General features: G+C 38.8%; 1 protein-coding gene across 1 annotated transcript in view; it reads left to right on the forward strand.

The window, feature by feature from the left end:
• Positions 1–20,925, forward strand: part of CUBN (cubilin) — a 287,868-nt gene that overhangs the window by 227,929 nt on the left and 39,014 nt on the right. Inside the window, exons 56-59 of the mRNA XM_032244141.1 lie at positions 1,515–1,664; positions 11,451–11,651; positions 14,621–14,750; positions 19,513–19,730. Coding sequence (XP_032100032.1) covers positions 1,515–1,664; positions 11,451–11,651; positions 14,621–14,750; positions 19,513–19,730 — 699 coding nt within the window. The remainder of the gene's footprint in view (positions 1–1,514; positions 1,665–11,450; positions 11,652–14,620; positions 14,751–19,512; positions 19,731–20,925) is intronic.

The raw sequence follows: 20,925 nt of genomic DNA on the forward strand, positions 1-20,925 counted from the left end.
GACCCAGAGGTCTTGGAGGGAATGTGGTTGTTGCAGGCAGACAGGGTTGGCTAAACCTGGGGGTCTAGATGGGGTGCATGAGATCTACAGTGAGGATGAGTCACCTAATCCTGAGAAGACACCTTTCATCCAAATATCAGTGAGAATGGAACCGAATTGAGAAGTGATATAAAAGCTGTGAGGGGCAGTAGTCAACGTCTAGAAATAAGGCTGGAACCCAGAGTGGGCTGATATTGGACAGAAGCGCAGGTGGCTAGTTAGTAAGCAACCAGTGTGCTTGGCCTGTGGCACCTTGACCACAAAATCCGCTGGGGGGCTTGAAACACATGCAGATTCCCGGACCTCACCCCAGACCTGTCTGAATTCAGAATTTCCATGAGCGACGCCTTGCATGTTTTAACTGTCATCCAGAGGGTTCTCATGCCCAGTCAATTTTGGAAGCCAGTTTCTTTGAGAATGTCCCTTCCTAGTTTTGGTTAGGAAGGATAGTTCTAATTCTAAAAAAATCCGTTGAGAATTTCTTTGAGAATGTTCCTTCCTAATTTCGGTTAGGAAGGATTTTCTAACTACTGTACTCTACTAGATTACTGGGAAACGTAGCAGTGTTCAGGTAAGAGAAGCAAAGGCGTGTTCCTGTTGGCCGAATTAAATCAAGTAGCCACTCATGGCAAACCACTGTTTAGGAATAAGTTTGAGCAAAGGAATTAGAGGAAATAATCCAATAGATGGGTATTTCAGACCTGAATCAGAGAGTGCTAGAAAGGAAGTACCGAAAGACAACCCCAGATGAAATCTTAGTCTGCAGGTGGTCCACTGTGTAAGTGTGTGTTTTAATGTCAAGTTATTTAATATGTATTGTGTGTGTTTTAATGTCAATTTAAAAGGATAGAGATATTTTCATGCTTGATAGATCAGAGAGTGAAGTGGATTAATTAGTCAATGGTTATATGAAAACAAATCATTTTCGTGGTGAAAAGGCATTTCTTTTTGTTTTGAAAACCAGAGATGCATGTAAGAATTTGATAAGAGTTGGTGTTAATAAATCCAACTATTTTTTAAAAGCAACCATTGTTCTGGCTAGATGACAATGGTAACAAAAATAGCAATTTTCTAATAATACATTTAAAAAACATTAAGTGTGTAAAGTACTAATCAGGTGCAAATCATTTTTGATCAGTTTTACTGCTTTATCTATGTGAACCATATTAGATCTTTGCTAATTTATCCTTTCTTAATACCTTAATATTATGGGATTTACAGTGGGTTTGTGGTAGTATCTCTAGGACTCAATCCGTAAAACTGCAGCATTCTCTAAAAATATGTAATGTTCTTATTATGCACATATGTATGTTTTTAAATCAGAGCTTTATTCTCTTTGTTCTTCTTCCATTTGGAATATCTCAGGGAACTATATCTCTAGAGAATTTCAGAAAATGTTTCTTTCCTTCGCTGACAAAATAGATACTTCACATGAGAAAAAAATAGTCTGATGATGACTTTTTGTTCCCACATAGGATGTGGAAGAAATTTCACTGGCCCTTCAGGTGACATAATTTCTCCAAATTACCCAAAACAATATGACAACAACATGAACTGCACCTATGTCATAGAGGCCAATCCTCAGTCAGTGGTCCTCTTGACTTTCGTGTCTTTCCACTTAGAAGGTAAGTTTATTCTTCTTTTAAAAAATTATTTTTAATTGACAAAAATTGTATGTGTATGGTGTACTACATGTTTTGACATACGTATATGTTGCAGAATGGCCAAATCCAGTTAATTAACATGTACACTCACTCACAAACTTGCCATTTTTTGTGGTCGTAGCCTTTAACATCTCTCTTAGAAATTTTTAAGTATTCAGCAAATATTCAAGTATTTCAGGTACTCAACCTTGTTATTAGCTGTAGGCACCATGTTGTACCATAGATCTCCTGAACTTACTCCTCCTGGCTGAAATTTTGTATCCTTTGACCCGTGTATCCTGTATCTCCACTCCCACATACCCCACCAGCCTCTTGTAACCACCATTCTTCTCTCTGCTTCTACAGGTTTGACATTTTTAGATTCCACATGCTACTGAGATCATACAGTATTTGTCTTTCTGTGTGTAGCTTATTTCACTTAGCATAATGTCCTCTAGGTTCATCCATGTTGTCACAAATGACAAGATTTCATTCTTTTTTAAGGTCAAAGAGTATTCCATTGTGTAGATCTACTACATTTTCTTTATCCATTCATTCATGGATGGACACTCCGGTTGATTCCATGTCTCGGTCATTATGAACCTTGCTGCAGTGAACATAAGAGTACAGATATCTCTGTGGCACACGGATTTGATTTCCTTTGGATCTATGCCCAGAAGTGAACTTGCTGGATCATATGGTAGTTCTATTTTTAATGTTTTGGGAAACTGCCATGCGTTTTTCCATAATGGTTTCACTAATTTATATTCCCATCAAGAGTGTACAAGGAAAAGTTCCCTGTTCTCCACATCCTTGCCAAAACTTATCTCTTGTCTTTTGCTAATAACCATGGAAGATAGGTTTATTCTTAAGTGAACCCTAATCGATTCTTCAGAAATAAATGAGGAGTAAGTAGAGGCAGAAGACTAAAAATCATCATTTAAAGAAAATATTGAAAATACTTTACAGGGTAGATTTAATGTAAACATGATTAAAATTTCATCCAATTTTTAAAGATTACAAGTATTATTCTATGTATTCCATCCAGAAGTAAAAAAAAATAGTGAAAGAGCTTTAAGAACACAAGCAATGCATAAATTGCTTAAAGAAAATAAGTCTGGAACATTTTATGTTAATGTAGCTTTTAATTTATTCACTTGCGTTTAAAGTTTATACATATACATGCACATACACACACCCACATTCATGCACATGCTAACCAAACCAGTGAGAAAAACCGTCTTGTCGAGTCAGCATAGGTGTTCAACAAATATTGAACGAGTGAGTGAATTAATAAAATTGATATATGTGCCCTGCTTTTATTAAATATTACCATGGGGTGTTCTTTCATCTGCTTCCTCTTGGTCATTTTCATCTTCTCAGTTCTGAGTCCTTAGCGCCTGAGTTCCTGGCCACAAGCACCCCTCCGTGTCATTCTCCCACTCTAGGGAATGGGCTGTTGGCAGAGGGAACAGTGGAGTTGCTGATTTGAGCTGGGCGTTGATTGACAGTAGACACAATTTGATGTTTAATGGGTGCTATGACCCTGTGGAAAGGAAATCCCTTCAAATAGATGGGTATTTTCAACCACTCATAATCATATTAATAATTTTTTTTACAAAGTAGCTTTCTATTTCTAAATCACAATTTATCTGCGAATTTGTCAAGCTACCTCAGTATATTTGAAATTTCTTACTCTTGGGTTAGCCTGTCATGGCAATGAATAGTTACGCTTTGCAAAATGTTCTATAGCATTCAGCATCTGGAAAATTTATGGTTTATAAAAATAAAAATGACATGTCAGAACTCATAAGTGGATAAATTTAACAAAGCCTTTCTTACTTAATCCTTTTTCCTATGACCTCACTGCCTTTTCCTACATCTCTGCAGCTGTAATTTTTGGCACATGTGTTTGCTTAAAACAATGCCAAGTATCAATCAACGTATGTCACTGTGAAAATGGAATATAAAGTAAAATATCATCTTTGCAGCATTTGCTAATACAAAATCCCAGTACCATAAAAAGATGTCCATGATGTATGAAGGCTTGAGGGAGGGTAAAATCATTGGTATAAGATGATTCAATTTTCTTTTTAAAATAATATGTGTGTGAATAAAATCTGTAAGGCTATTAACCAGTGCTTTAAGAGCTGTCACCACTGTGTTAGAGTTATAGGAGATGTCTCTTTCCTTCCTTCCTTCCCTCCTTCCCTCCCTCCCTCCCTCCCTCCCTCCTTCCCTCCCTTCCTTCCTTCCTTCTTGCTTTCATTCTTTCTTTTGTTTTTTGAGAAGGAGTCTCTTACTGTTGCAGGGGCTAGAGTGCAATGGCGTGATCTCGGCTCACTGCAACCTCCACCTCCCAGGTTCAAGTGATTCTCCTGCCTCAGTCTCCTGAGTGTCTAGAATTACGGGTGCCCGCCACCATGCCCAGCTAATTTTTTGTATTTTTAGTAGAGACAAAATTTTTGTTTTTTTTTTTTTTTGTATTTTTGTATTTTTAGTTTATTATGTTGTCCAGGCTGGTCTTGAACTCTTGACCTTATGATCTGCCTTCCTCGGCCTCCCAAAGTGCTGGGATTACAGGTGTGAGCCACCACACCCAGCCTATTTTCTTCTTTATAGCTTTTATATTATTTTTATAATTGAGGATAATTATTTTAACAGCAGGGGGAAAACATACGGCTTGGATTTTGTGTTTGTACTCATTGAGTTAAACATGTGCATGTCACATGCCCACAGCATTCAGACTAAGAATGGAGGCTGGTAATTATACTATAAAGCCACAGGAAGCACTGCTGATACCAGTGGTATATGTATTATGATAAGGGACTCTATACTGACCTCACACAGCTCCCTGAGCTCAGCTGACCAGGTAGGATCAAGGGGAACAACCCTGGAATAACTCAGTGTAGTAGAGAGGAGGTGAGCAGAGCATTTAGGATGGTTCTTAATGCCAGGTCGGCCACTTACTGCTATTCATGTGACTTTGTGCAAATTACTTCACCTTTTTTTCTGATACTTACTTTATATGTATAGCACTTGGCTGTGTGTGTGTGTGTGTGTGTGTGTGTGTGTGTGTGTGTGTGCGCGCGCGCGCGCGCGTCCAATATATATATGTATATATGTATGGTAGTAGTTCTGAAAGTCAGATAATGTTAGATTAAATGATTTCTGCTTCCACGAATGGATTTGCCAATCCTCACCCAGTTGAAGACTGATTATTTTCTAAGATGATATCCTTACGATAATGCCTTGTGGCATTTCCAGTGTTCAAGTGTTCAGCATTTTCAGACTGCTTCATGAGTAGTTTCTGGCTATAGATTCATTGAATTATGGTGATTCCCCAAAAGGGTGACATTAATGAAATTTATTCTATAATGAGATTCTTATCCTTAACCATATCAATGCTGACATTTATCGAATACCATCACCAAGCTAGAGATTCGCTAGTTACTGTAAAAGTAACCTTTCCCCAGCCCTTCTAAAGTGAGCCTGAGGGATCCATGTGCAGTATATTGTGATGAAGCTGAGAATTGCTCTCCAGGAAGATCATAGCTTTAGTGAAGGAGCCTTGGCCTTTCAGCTACTGTAGTCACTTGGAACTATTTCTGAGAGACTCTGTTCAAATGGCCAGGCATTTCTCAGCCCAGGATCCCAAGGGAGCCAGTGTTGACTTAGGTGGTGATGAAGGTTCTAGATCTGTCATCTTTGTGGGCCATTAGCACAAAAGGTGAAATTGGCAAGGAAAAGATGGGCTATCCCAGGCTACAAAATACTGTGAGGAAACATGCTTGTCCCTTCATTGCAACTAAACATTGACAGCTGCTTAGGGAAGGTTTTACTATGAAGGGAAAAATACAGATTGTTGAACCACATGCTACTCTTAGGTTACAAAGGCTCAGTGACCTACTTTCTGCTTACCACAAAGTAGGTTGTTCTAAGTTTACTGTTGGTCTAAACTGTTCTAACTTTCTTATTATTTTTACATTTCCAATACTAGACATTCCATGAACTGTAGACTATTGATGTTTGCCTTATTTTGGAATCTGGTATTATTAAATAAATGCTTATTTTATTTTCCCAAATCTTGAACAGTCCCAAAATATACTTTGGTGTTCTCGTTATTCATGTGGCCAACTAGATGCCCTTCATCTGCTAAAAAAAATTATACATCCAGTTATTTTACTTCATAGATAAAGCACTTCATGAGGCACACTGAAGGAAGACAGTGTCTCCTAAACCTTGATTATTCTTTCATTAAAATTGGATGCTAACATTAATGCACCTTGTTGATAATGAGGAATTCAGAAATTCTCAATTTAAAAATCCTACTTGCATTACACGGTAAACTCAGTTTTTCTCAGATCCAGTAATTCTTGAAAATTATTGGAGGCTGAAGCAGGACTGAGCACATGAGATGTAAGCACCAAAGGGACAAATGCTTTGCTCATTGTCCTCTAGAGATGGCTTCAAAGCCCCAAGAGGAGTGGGCCCAGATTCATACCTCATATTTGCCTAACTTCTCTTTGATTAATTTACAAGTCCCAGTTAATTGATTATATCTAATAGAAAACTTAAAGAAAAAAGTAAAAAAAACCACGAAATTAGTTCTAGATTTTTCTTTTTCACTTTTTTCCCCATCAACAAGCACAATAAAGAAGTTTTGGCAGTTTTCTTTATTTCCTCCTATTTAAATTTTTTAAAAACTGGTATTGCTCCACTACTGTTTCTTGTCTTTGCTTTCTCGATTGCTTCTAAATAATTCAGAATGTACTTGCATTCCATATTACTTTAGACAAAAGTGGGCAATGGTCTTCTTGAAATGTTTACTGTTGATGTTTTATTCAAATTGGCAGAGCACTGGAGCAGATGGTGTAGCTTCTGTGAAAACCCTTGTTTTCCTGTGTTACACTCTAATTTGCGTTGTTTGGCCTCCGTGCGCAATGGAACTTAGCTTAGCTGCATGCTACATGTGCCTCCCCTCCTCTGAATCCTGCCTCCATTGAGGAGACCAGTCTCCAGAGTTAACCAGACAGATGATAGACCTCAGTCACTGCTGATATTTTTTATCAAATGCGGTATTGGGATATCTAGAACTTTAGAGTATGATATGTGTGTAAATTACTTAATGCCAAGTAACACTCATATCTCATTTTCTTGCATATTTGTTCATGTTAATTTTTGATATTTTCTTGGACTGTATGATATTATGTACGTGTTTGATTTCTTATGAACAAAATTTGAAAGGGCATAACATCCTACCTTAAAGAAATCACTACTATAAAGGATACAAGAATGTTTTAATCCATGAAATAAGTTGCCAGATATTAGAACTTTTACATTTACTGAATCAGGCTTGGAGAAAAAGCAGACTGTCTTACATGATTGGTTTAGTTAGTTGATATTCTATTACCATCTACAAAAAAATCCAAAATCCCCTCTCAACTTCCTCTGCATTTCCCCAACAAACTTCCTTATGGTTCAATATAGACATTTTATACATCGTTAATGAGTTTTGATTATGTCTCGTACCACTGCCATTTCGTGAATTAACTTTCTGTATTTCAACTAGTTCCTTTAATCAACTATTTGGCAACATAATCAAGTATAAGTCACACTTTGCCTTTTGTTTCACAGCCTTTTCACAGTTTTCTAAGACAACTGCCACTTTGTCTACATCATTATCCCAATAATTTAACAATTAACTCTTTAATACTTAAAGAGCACATGCATAGCAGCCTATTTGATCAAATATGGGACCAAGATTTCAATCCAGCATCACCGATTTTTCCTTGCATTCTGTGATTTTGGTTTTATAACTTGACATATTGTTGCTAAATAAAGATATTTCTATAACTAATGCTCAATTATTTTATTCTCAAACACATCTTTGAATTTTTAAAATTCTGGTGGAGTTTTTGATATCTTAAAGACAAATACGGAGGTCATAACTAAGATACATAATTTGGCAATATTCAAACCATGAATCTGAGTTTAATTTATTTATTGTCCTCTTTTTCCAACATCCTATTGCTTCTAATTACATGAAAAGGCCATTGAAGGTCTTTCACACTTTCAATTTGTACATTTATATCCAATTAGAAATATTTCTATTCCAGGGTTTTCACAATAAGGGAATTCTTTGAGGTTCATTTAAAAATGTATATCTTGATACCTCAAGATTTCTGCAGGCTGAATAGAAACTTAGCTAAGGAGCTGAATGTGCTTTTAAGATGATTTAAGAAGGGGTGGCGACTCTTTCATGTACAGATATATTTTTTGAAAGTATTTGTCAAGGTTCTTTGGGTGGCAAATTATCTTCAAGTTAGCTTTTATATAAAGTAGGGTTTATAAGAAAGATACTGATGATTTCATCTCATAGTAGCCTGGCTTCTCTTCATGATTTCCCTTATGGTATCGTGGCTTCCTTCATGTGTCAGGAAAGAAGGCTGCAGATGTTTTTCAGGTTTAATATCTTTGGCTCCTACCATTGACTCTTACTCAGTTGCAGTTTGAATACCTCTGATTGGCCCGGATTGGGTCTGATGCCATGCCTTGCTGTTGATTGACTGGAGCAATCAATCAATCAATCAACCCTGGTCAGGATGGTAGGGTTGTATAAACAATAGCAACAGTGACTCTAATTATAAAAACATCTACCATAGCCAGTAGGTTTTATGGGCACTATTAACAGGAAACTTAATTCAACCTGGTTTAAACACAAAGGAGCAATTCATTGGTTTTTAATTCTGGAAGGTTTCAAAGTTGGGTATGCCTCAGATCTCTTAATTCAGCATATAATTATATCATCAAATATTTGACTGTTTATATTCTTCCTTTGTGCTACTCCAGTGTGAGCCTCACCCTAAGGCTGGATCCTCTCATTGCTGTAGGGTTGCTGTTCTCACAGTGGGTACTCCTCACCCACATCAGAAAGAGAGGTGGCTTCTATCCCGTGGTATGCTAGAGTTGGCTTGCACCATCTTGCAAAAGTCAATTTTGCTCATCTATTCCTATTCTGCATTTAATGACTTGTTAATAGCTTGAGATTGGTTATCATGGGAGTATTTGCACCATGGAAATTGGCAAATGCCACAAATCCCTCAGAGAGTTGGTTTTTATTACCAGCATACTACTGCCTCTAATCCAACTTCCAAATGTCAAACAAGGGTGTTGAAATTCACCTTTATTGGATTTCGTTAGGTTACACGCCTACCTTTGAACCGAGGTCAATGGCCAGAAGACTTGAAATTATAAAGCAAATGTGCATAATGATTTTGTCAGCATGCTCTTTCAGGAAGAGTATTATAATAGCAAACAGTACGTTTGATTTCAGAGTCCACTATGCCATAGTATGTGCTTATATAAAATAATGTACTTTTGGTCATTCCCAATGGGGAATTTGTAAGTAGGTACATTTTGTGTGTTGGGGTGATGTGGATCATTAGATACCTGTTTAAGTTAGCTTCTCTGTGAAATTGAAGTGTTTTGCTCTTGTGGTTTGTAAATGAAAATGGGAAAAATATTTCACATCATTAATCATCAGAACAATTTAAATTAAATATCACAGTGAGGTACTGTTTCACACGCACTGGAATGGCTAAAATTAAAAAGACTGACAATGTCAAATGTTGGCATCCCTGCAGAGCACTGGAAGTCCCACACTTTCCTGGTGAGAATGTATTCTGCTATAACCACTTTGAGGCATCTATTGGTAGTTTCTTATAAAATTAAATACATACCTAATTTTGGGGCCAATAATTTCACTTTGAGTTATATACCCAAAAGAATAGAAAGCATGTGCCCACACAAAAACTCATACATGAATGTTCGTAGCAGCATTACCCATAATAGCCAAAAGGTAGAAACAAACCAAATGTCTGTCGGCTGATGAACAGATAAACAAAATGCAGTATCACTATAAAAAGGAATACTATTCAGCCATGAAGAGGAATGACGTACTGACACATGCTACAACATGGATGAACCTCAAAAACATTACATTAAGTAAAAGAAGCCAGCCACAAAAGGTCACCTATGACATGATTTTATTCGTGTGAAATATCCAGAATAGACAAATCCATAGAGACAGAAAATAGTTTAGTAATTGTCTAGGGCTGGGAGAGCCGTATACTGGAAGGATGAGACTGGAGTGATTGGTAATGCATGCAACATTTTCCTATGGGGCGATGAAAACATAGAACTGGGAAGAATGTCAAATGCCTAAAATGCTGTGGGAGAATAGGTCGTCAACGCCCATCTAGGGATCATTCGATAACCTGAAAAAGAATCTTACTTTAGTGCAGTATCTAACTTCTAAATACTTATTCTGATGAAATAATGAAAGACTTCCTCAAATATTTATGTATAGGAATGTTTGCTTCAACAATATTTTCATTTACAGAAATGTGGAGAATATAGAATTTCAAGCGATAGGGGATTGATGGAACATGAGATGGCACACCTATATGTTGGAATTTGATATAGGCATTAATATTTTAGGTTGGTGCAAAAGCAGTTCTGGTTTTTTCCATTCCTTCATAATTATATAATGTTTTATTTTATTTTATTTGAGATGGAGTCTTGCTCTGTCATCCAGCCTGGAGTGAAGTGGTGCAATCTCAGCTCACTACAACCTCCATCTCCTGGGTTCAAGTGATTCTCCTGCCTCAGCCTCTTGAGTAGCTGGGACTACAGGCATGCACCACCACATTTGACTCATTTTTGTATTTTTAGTAGAGCTGGGGTTTTGCCATGTTGGCAAGGCTGGTCTTGAACCCCTGACCTCAGGTGATCTGCCCGCCTCAGCCTCCCAAAATGTTGGGATTACATGTGTGAGCCACCACACCCAGACCTAATATAATGTTTTAGAAGAATATTAAATCATTTAATGCATGATGAATGTCATTTCGTATTAATACAAATTAGGTTACAATATGGGTGTCATTTCATATTATTAAAATTAGGTATGATCCCAGTTAATATTTTAAAAGTATGTGTTCACCTATAAAACTCACTGGATATGTTGTAGTAGTAAATGTCTTTTTAATTTCTTGTTTATTTTGTTTTATATTTTTCTTTGGGGGATGGAAGGCTGAAGCATATATTTACATATAATTAGAAAACAAAGCAATAATATATATTTATACTCCTTAAACTCTTACACTTCTATTGATTGTATGAACATCTAAAATTCTTGTTCAGTAAACATTAAGGAATTTCTAATGATATCGCCACGGTAGAAGTGGAGCAAAGCTTTCTTTGCTTATCTGGACCTAAGCTTGGAGCAAGTTTTCTCAGTAGCAATTCTGTTGACATGTTGGGCTAGGTTTTTTGTGGGTCCCAGAGGGTCTGGGTTGGGAGCTGCCCTGTGTGTGGCAGCGTCTTCAGCAGCATCCCTGGTTTCTACTCCACTCTACAGTGTGACAGCAAAAATGCCTTCAGATAGTGCCAGGTGTTCTCGGGGAGACAACTCGGACCCTAGTTTACGGTCACCGAATTAAACGAACCATTATATAAAGAAAGGAAATTCTGAATTGTTTCAAAGTGGAATGTTTCTGTTGTGAAGTTTTACCTGTTTTCTCATATCTGTGCTTGTTTTCTGGTTAAACATCTTTTCAACAGGAAACTAAGTTAAATATCTCTTGTTTCTCATTGTAATTTTTATAGTGACTGCATGAATTGTCCTAACGTTTTTGTTTTTATGTTTATGGTATTGATTGTTTGTGTTGGTTCTGATCGTAATACGGTGTTCCATGCCTTGTCCAGCTCGTTCAGCTGTCACAGGAAGCTGTGTCAATGATGGCGTGCACATTATCCGGGGTTACAGCGTCGCGTCCACCCCGTTGGCTACTGTGTGTGGGAATGAGATGCTCGCACCCCTCGCCATTGCTGGGCCAGTTCTGCTTAACTTTTACTCTAACAAGCAAATCACAGACTTCGGATTCAAGTTTTCCTATCACATAACCTGTGAGTGGCCATAATGACAGAGTTTGGAATTTTTTTCTTTTCTGGGTAATTTTTACAAGGAGTTTTCACTGTGATTCATACAGCACCAACTTGAAGATTCAGAGAATTTAAGAGAAAAAAATGTCAATGAGGTTCACGGTAAAAAACAAACAAACAAACAAAAAAAAACTTACACACTTTGTCTTAAAAATTAAAGGACCTTTTTCATGAACTTTGGCTAGCACTACTCTGAAAATCAAATGTAGAATTGACATTTGTTTTATAATTTAAGTTAAATAAACACTACTCTCTGGGAGGCCGAGTCCGGTGGATCACAAGATCAGGAGATTGAGACCATCCTGGCTAACACGGTGAAACCTCGTTGCTACTAAAAATACAAAAAATTAGCCAGCCATGGAAGCAGGTGCCTGTAGTCCCAGCTACTTGGGAGGCTGAGGCAGGAGAATCACTTGAACCTGGGAGGCGGAGGTTGCAGCAAGCCAAGATCGTGCCACTGCATTCCAGCCTGGGCGACAGTGAGACTCCGTCTCAAAAAAAAACAAAACTCTCCTGCTATTTTTTTTGTTTTTCAAACCTTACACAAAGTTGCCTGTTAGTCCAAATTTTCCAGATGCCTGTTTTATTTCCCCAAGTCATTTTGCTGACACAAAAAATAATATTTTATAAATTTAGAAGAAGTAGAAGAGAATGTCTTCACAATCTCATAGGAAATGATTTTTTAAAACACTATGCAAAAAGCACAAGCTCTAATGGAAAAGATTGACAATTCAACTAGGCTATAATTTACAGTTTCTCTATGTCAAAGGCAAAGTGAAAAGAGGAGCAGCAGGCTGGACAGAGGCATTCGTTGGTACCCAGAAATTTCTAAGGTTGCATTTCTTTATCTTGAGTAGTCTTTTTCCCTCCTGCTTGGTTAGTTTGCTGACAATGTATACAACCATCAATGGACATCTCAGCTGCAGGGAAACTGGCACACACATCTTGTGGCATCTTTCCTGGATCTGTTTCATCTTTGCTCCACCAAACCATTGCTAAAGGTTGAAAGCTAAATAGTTTCCGTTTGAATAAATCACTGTTCCCATCCACAGTCAAGACTAAAATCATGTATTTACTTCTGAAAAGGGCCTCCATAGTTTGTTCACATTAGCTGCTGTCTGCATCCTGACTCCCACAGTTTGTAAAGTATGATTACATATGGCTTTGTAGCTCTGCGCAATTAACATTTCCTCTCCCGTCGTCTTGTTGAATAAAGAGAAGGATTGATTTGTTTTATTCTTTTGGCACAACTGCTGCTTAGGAAAGGTAAACTCCTGCTTTATGTTCTTCTTCTCTTTAATTCCTCATTTTCCTACAAGGAAAGATTCAGTATATCCTAGTGTAAGTCAAGGAGTCTCACTTAAAGAGTGTCGTCGATGTTAAGACTTCAAATCCTGACATTGTGCAAAGATGGGAGTTATTTAGGCCTTGATAAACTTCCAGAGACCACATAATTGTGTATAAAGTGAGAAGGAGTGACAGCCACCCATATCTGACATGTAATTCACTTACAGATGGACCTAGGGGTCTGAACACGCAGGTACTTACAGGCACGTAGAGAAGGGTACTCCCTGCAAGGTGGGCTCAGCTGAGGCAAAAACAGTAATGAAATAAAGAGCCTTACATGGCAGCCACAATTTGCTCCTCATTTCTGACAGATGTAAAGTGAAATGTGTCCATTGATAGTGTATAAACCATAGAAATACTCCAAAAGGCATTAACCCCATTACAATGTTAGAATCATAAAATAAATAGACATAGATAGGTCTTTTCACTGCAGTGAGAGTGATCATCAGATGGCACAATCCGATCCTCCTTATATGTAAACCCAAGCAAAAATAATAATTTTACATTGTTGATAAGAGGGCTTTATTACATGTTTATGTCTGTCATTTTATTGACTAGCTCAGGGATCTGAGCTGTTAATTGCTGGAATCATCCTGCTTGTTGAGGATTGAGAATCAGTGATATTAATAGAAATTGGGTCAAATGTAGTCCTTACCGGTCTCACAGCTACTGCAGAGCCACAGGACTGAAGAGCTATACATTTGAGCCCACAGAAGGAACTAAACTGGAAAGTTCCAAAAATGATTTCCAGTACTTTACCTTATAATATTCTATCCCTGACAGAGGAGAGGTGGATCTCTGTTATTTCAGATTTCCGGATCACAGTCTTTTCTAGATCTTCATGCCCAGAACAGCATTCTGCCTGCCCTTTCCATACTTTGATATGCTGTCATCTCTCCGCCTGTCATGAAATACAGGGAAGGGATGGTGACACTCCAGCAGGTGACGTGTTCCTTCTCATCTTTTTCACTCTGGCCATTAATTTGGCTCAGAATGATTCCTTTCCTTTCCAAGATGTGCCTGTAAATAGCCTTCCCTGTTTCTTTTCTTTTTTTTCTTTTTTTTTTTTTTTTTGAGACGGAGTCTCACTCTCTCGCTAGGCTGGAGTGCAGTACGCAATCGTGGCTCACTGCAACCTCTGCCTCCTGGGTTCAAGCGATTCTCCTGCCTCAGCCTCCCAAGTAGTTGTGACTACAGGCACACACCACCATAGCCAGATAATTTTTGTATTATTATTATTTTTTTTTGGTAGAGACAGGGTTTCACCATTTTGGTCAGGATGGTCTCGATCTCTTCACTTCCTGATCCGCCCACCTCAGCCTCCCAAAGTTCTAGGATTACAGGCGAGAGCCACCGTGCCCAGCCATATTCTTCCCTGTTTCTACCCTCTTGCTGTCTTTTATTTTCCTTCCTAGCGGAAATCAGAATTATTTGTAAACACAATGAAGGGAGATATAAGTCACTTTAAGAAAAATAATTGTTACCTCTTAGGGAAAAATGCACAATAATATGGAATATCTCAAAATCATTTTCCCATGCTGGTACTAATCATTGTTCTCTTCATATTCCCTTGTCTTGTGTTGCAGCCTGTGGTGGTGTGTTCAATTTCTCTTCTGGAATCATCAAGAGTCCTGCCTATTCGTACACAGACTACCCAAACAATATGCACTGTCTGTATACCATCACCGTTAGTGACAACAAAGTGATTGAGCTCAAGTACGTAAGACAAATTGGCTTTCTTAAGAAAATCCTTTGAGCGCTGTTTATGGAAGAGCCATTCCTTTATTGATGGAGAGCACTGGTGCTCGTTGGCAGTCTGGAGGGAAAGCTACATGGAGAAGTGAGGTTCCTAGATGATAGTTCAATGTGGGAAATGGCACTGCCCCTCTCCACACAAGCCGGTAGTAACTAAGGGTGAAAAACAAGCACTCACCAGTTAAAACAGTCATTATAGTTTCCCAACGTGTGCGAAGGAGCATCACAAAGTGAATTGTCCAGGTATAATGCCACCTTGAAATCAGAAAAGAGAGGAAGGGCAAGAGAAAGCAGTTGCCATTTGTTGGGTATTTATTATCCACAAACAACTTTGATTAACACTTGCCATAATTGTCTCATTTTATTCTTAAAGCAGTCATATGAGGTAAATATAGATTATAGATTGGGAATTGTATAAATTATTCCCATTTCACTGATGAGGAAACTGAGGCTCAGAAGGGTCAAATTGCTTTCTGAAAGTAACACACACATAAAGAGTCAAAATCTGTATTCATGCCAGGCTTCCTCCAAACACCTCGTCCTTGGTGTTTCCCGACACCATGTCTCAAAGGATACATTTTTTTTTTTTTTGAGACAAAGTCTCACTTTGTCACCCAGGATGGAGTGCAGTGGCGCAATCTTGGCTTACTGCAACCTGACCTCCTGGGTTCAAGAGACTTTCCTGCCTCAGCCTCCTGAGTAACTGGGATTACAGGCAGGCACCACCATGCTGGTTCATTTTGTATTTTTAATAGTGATGGGGTTTTGTCATATTGGTCAGGCTCCTGACCTCAAGTGATCCTCCCACCTCGGCCTCCCAAAGTGCTGGGATTACAGGCATGAGCCACCACACCCAACCTCAAAGGATACATTTTCTAACTGCTTAAGAAATCTATTTTTATTCGTGTATCAGAACACATCTAAACTGATGCTATGAGAGATGGCTTGCGTCATTGGTCAGTTTCCTCTCAGTCTTACCTATTCCCAACAAGGCTGATGAGGGCGATGCAGCCTCCCATTCTCCATAATGATAAAGTCCAAGACTGTTTCCACCTGACAGCCTGTTTCAGTGATATACGGCATGTGGTGGGAAACTCTGCAAGGTAATATAGTTCATGGTCATATAGGAGTTTTCGTATAGACGCCTGAGGGGCTGAGACCACACCTGCCTACCTCCCTGCTATTTGTCTGTGATCACTTTCTGCCCTAAAGATTCTATACTCCCTGCAGTTTACTTCCAGAGACCTCATGTGTCAGTTGACCCTTGAACTGGACATCTTTCATCAAGCCTGATTTGGTTCCTGTATCAGGCAGTAAATGTCCTATAGGTTGGACCTCAAAGAAAGCTGCGGCTCCCACCTGGACTATTTGTAGGAAAACAGAGGGACCTTTAGGTCCTGGGGACAAAAGAAGAAAAACTGTCAGATGACCAGGAGTGGGAGGCTTATGAAGTACATGGAAGCATAAGGGGAAGCTGTTTGCTGCTGTGTCTCGTTATTTGTTTCTTATACGTGTAGGACTATTGCCTTGTTCTGTTCAGGTTGCTTTAACCTGGATGGCTTATAAACAACCAAAGGCTGCAAAGTCCAAGGTCAAGGCCGATTCACAGTCTGGTGAGCTCCTGTTTACTGGCTCATAGAAGACACCTTCTTGCTGTGTCTTCATGAGATGGAAGGGATGAGAGGTCTCTCTCGGGCCTCTTTTATAAAACACTAATCCTACTCATGAGCGCTCCTCCCCCATGACCAAATCACCTCCGAAGGCCCCGCTTCCTAATTCCGTTAGCTTAGGTAACATATTTATTTAGGGGAACACAAACATTCCGACCATGGTATACACACCAACTCATAGTGATATATTCTGTCTCTGCATATATGTATGTGTGTGTGTGTGTATATATATATAATCTAAGTATATTTTTTCAGTTTTCAGCTGGGTTCCTGGAGCTTACCATAATCAAATTTATATCTGCATGTTTATTTTATTTTATTATACTTATGTATTTATTTCTTTGAGACAAGGTTTCACTGTCACCCAGGCTGAAGTGCAGTGGTGTGATCTCAGCTCACTGCAACCTCCACCTCCTGGGTTCAAGCAATTCTCTCAGCCTCCCAAGTAGCCAGGACTACAGGTGTGTGCCACCAGCCTGGCTAATTTTTTCATATATACGTGTGTGTGTGTGTGTGTGTGTGTGTGTGTGTGTGTGCGTGTGTGTGTGTGTGTGTAGATAGGGTTTCACCATGTTAGCCAGGCTGGTCTTGAACTCCCTGACCTCAAGTGATCCACCTGCTTTGGCCTCCCAGAGTGCTGGGATTACAGGTGTGAGCCACCGCACCTGGCCTAGATTCTTCAAGTTTAGAAAATTATTTATTGTGCACTAAAAGCCTACATTCTATGAAACAGATAAGATTCTAGGTGTGGTAGAAGATGCAGACTTTTTTTTTTTTTTTTTTTTTTTTTAGATGAGGTCTTGCTCTGTCACCCAGGCTGGAGTGCGGTGGCACGATCTCAGCTCACTACAACCTCTGCCTTCTGGGTTCAAGCATTTCTCTGCCTCAGCTTCCTGAGTAGCTGGGATGACAGGCACCTGTCATCATGCCTGGCTAATTTTTGTATTTTTAATAGAGATTAGGTTTCATCATCTTGGCCAGGCTGGTCTTGAACTCCTGACCTCGTGATCCACCCACCTCAGCCTTCCAAAGTGCTGGGATTACAAGCATGAGCCACAGCATCTGGCCAGACATTAAAACATAAATCCTTTCACTAAGTCTCTCAAAAGATTCTGGCAACACAAGTTTTTCTGTCAATGGGCTTTTTCAGATCTCTTCTGTGCTCTCCTGGGAAAATGATGTAAAATAAACAGCCAAAGCAGATTTAAGTCCTCTTAGAAACTCAGATTTTTATCTTTTTTTGTGGATTTTTACTGTGGAAAATAAATATGTTGTCTATAGAAAATTAAAATGAATGCAGTGTTATTGGAAATTATCTAGCTATTGTTCTTCCCTGATGTTTTACAATAACATTAAATGTTATATGTGGTAAAATAAAATTAGTACTTTTTTCATCTTGTTCCTCATCAGTTTGAAAACCTTCAGCCAACCAAAACTTTTTAGAAAAAAAAATTAATTTTTTCTCAAGGTGGTTAAAAGGAAGCATTTATTATATATTTTCAAAATTATTCCATATTATGAGTTATTGATTAGAGCTACTGGCAAAAGTAAATTGGAAAAGCAGGCTGGGCGTGGTGACCCATGCCTGTAATACCAGCATTTTGGGAAACTGAGGCAGGCAGATTACCTGAGGTCAGGAGTTTGAGACCAGCCTGGCTGATATGGCAGAAACCCCATCTCTACTTAAAAAAAAGTATATATATATAGCTATTTGCTTCATCTACTCATGAGGCTGAAGCAAGAGAATCCCTTGAACCTGGGAGGTGGAGGTTGCAGTGAGCCAAGATCACACTACCTCACTCCAGCCGGAGTGACAGAGTGAGACTCCATCTCAAAAAAAAAAAATAATAATAATAATAAAAGAGAAAAAAAGAAAAGCAGAAGAACCTACAAAAGTGAAGACAGGATATCGAATAATTTAAACAAGTTTTAAAAATAAGCTATAATAAACGCACCATAAAATTCTGAAGTAAAACCAGGTAGGAGGCCTTGCTTGTTCAGGAATTCTGCAAATAGTTATTGAAAATGACAAAGAATAAGGCCTAAATTAAACACTGTATAAGATAGATAAATATTGGGGATGTAACTGTCAGGATAGGTTATGCATGGTAACAAACAACCCCATGGCACAGCAGCTTAACTCAACAAGTTTATTTCTCATTCAAATGAGCATGTTCAGTTTGGCCAAACACGGAAGTTGTGCTCATTGTGGTCACTCAACAACGCAGGCTGATAGAAGCTTCATTTTCACATTTCCTTCCGTGACCATCACTTCAGTGGGAAGGCAATGTGGCAAAGCAAGCAGTCGTTTGTAAAGTTTCTTCCATAAAGTAATATGTATCCCTTCTGGTGGTCAGAGCAACTCCTAACAGCCATGCCAAACCTCAAAGTGTGCCCCTATAGCAATCCTACTAGTGCTGTGGAGGCAGAGAGCTGGGACCCTGTACAGAAGTGTCAGTGACCACCACAGAGACCTTAAATGTGAATTTCTTGTTCTTCACCTGACCTTAATATACACTCCATTTTAAAAGAGGGAAGTGAGATTGTGAGAGGGAGAATGGAGCTGTGATTCTAAAATCAGCATTTCTTCTCTTTATTATATTAGCATGCTTCCCGTAAGTTCTGCTTTATCTCATAAAATAACAAGGGAGGAGTAAATGCTATATTTTTAATGAGCTCTAAAAACCTAACGTGTTGCTGGGATAATAAATATCAGTTCAACTTGTCAAAACTTGATCTCAGATGGACTTTACTGTGTCCTGGACTGTGAATTCCTTAAAGTGTAAGACTGTATCTTACTCACCTTGACATCCCCAGCTGCTGTCACAGTTTTTGGTATATTGTGGTATTTTGGTATAATTGTAAAAAAAAAAAATTGGTTAAACTTTTGAACTGATCAGTCAAGTACTGTCTGATTTCTAATATTTCCTATCAAGTGAGGCTTGGATGCTCTGCTGTTAGTTTTTGCCTTGTCATTTTTTTGCAAGTGCTAAAGGTGCAATTTAATAGAAGTCAAAATGGAAACATCAATTTTAACAAGGTACGTTTCACAGGTTCAGTGATTTTGATGTGGTTCCCTCCACCTCCTGCTCCCACGACTACCTGGCAATTTATGACGGTTCCAATACCAGCGATCCCCTTCTTGGAAAATTCTGTGGCTCCAAGAGCCCACCGAATGTGAAGAGCAGCAATAATAGAGTGCTCCTGGTATTCAACACAGACTCATCTCAAACAGCCAGCGGCTGGAAGATGTCTTTCCGGCAGACATTGGGTAAGAATTCTGGACGTGTAAGTCTATGTTTTTCAGGACTGTTACCTTTCTGCTTGATTGTATTTTTTCCTCCATCTTACTATAGTTGCTTTTCACTGAAGCTTAGAAGAATACGCCATGTAAAGGCTTGCTTTTAAAAATTATGTATGAAGTATTTTAATGTTGTAAAAAATCACTCAGCAAATGTACCTCTCCAGCAAAGACAAAGTCTTTCTACACAATTGCCCTCAAAAGAGGCCCGAGACTCATTTTATCACCTATAGAAATGGTATAAGTTGAACCTAAATGCAGACAAGGGTCAGGACAAAAAAGAAAGCCCCATTGCCCTGCGCCAACTTTATCTGCAGGGCATGGTGGCTCACACCCATAATCCCAGCATTTTGGGAGCCTGAGGTGGGTGGAGGTCAGGAGTTCAATACCAGCCTGGCCAAAATGGCGAAACCCTGTCTTTACAAAAATACAAAAATTAGTTAGACAAGGTGGTATGTGCCTATAATCCCAGCTACTCAGGAGGCTCAGGCAAGAGAATTGATTGGACATAGGAGACAGAGGTTGCAGTGAGCCAAGATCACACCATTGCATTCCAGCCTGGGCAACAGAGTGAGACTCCATCTCCAAAAAAAAAAAAAAAGGATCACTTTGGTAGCATGGTGGAGGAAGGATTAAAGAACCTACAACCTGGTAGGGAAGAAGCTTATGATAGAAATCTTGACGGGAAATGTTAAAGCCTTGAACAAAAACAGAGGGAAAAGAGAGAAAAAGAGCAGAAATCTGAGAGACGGAAGGTGTAATACATTGGAAGCACCATATTTGGACTCTGATGACATTTCAATGAGGACGTGAATTGAGGATGACTTTCTGTAGGTAATTTGTTGGATGGTGGTACCTTAGGAGACTAAGATTTAAGGGAGAAATGTTATGTTTAATTTGGGATATTTTAGGTTGGCGGACCTGTCTAGATGGAGCTGTCTAGTTGGAAGCTGATACTTGAGAAGGAATTTGGGCTGGGGAGGGTGATGTAGGGGAGGCAGGTAAAGTTAGATGTGAGGATAAACTGAAGATATGCTCCAGATTACTCCCACTGCATGTGAGAAATAAATTATCAACATCAAACACTGCCTGTGAGAAATAATCACCCAGATGAAATTAACTCACAACTTTGAATAATTTAAAATAAAAGGTAGTTCATCAATTA

This window comes from Sapajus apella, unplaced genomic scaffold (genome assembly GCF_009761245.1).
Source record: "Sapajus apella isolate SASKATOON/1434 unplaced genomic scaffold, GSC_monkey_1.0 scaffold53, whole genome shotgun sequence".
Taxonomy (NCBI): Eukaryota; Metazoa; Chordata; class Mammalia; order Primates; family Cebidae; genus Sapajus; species Sapajus apella.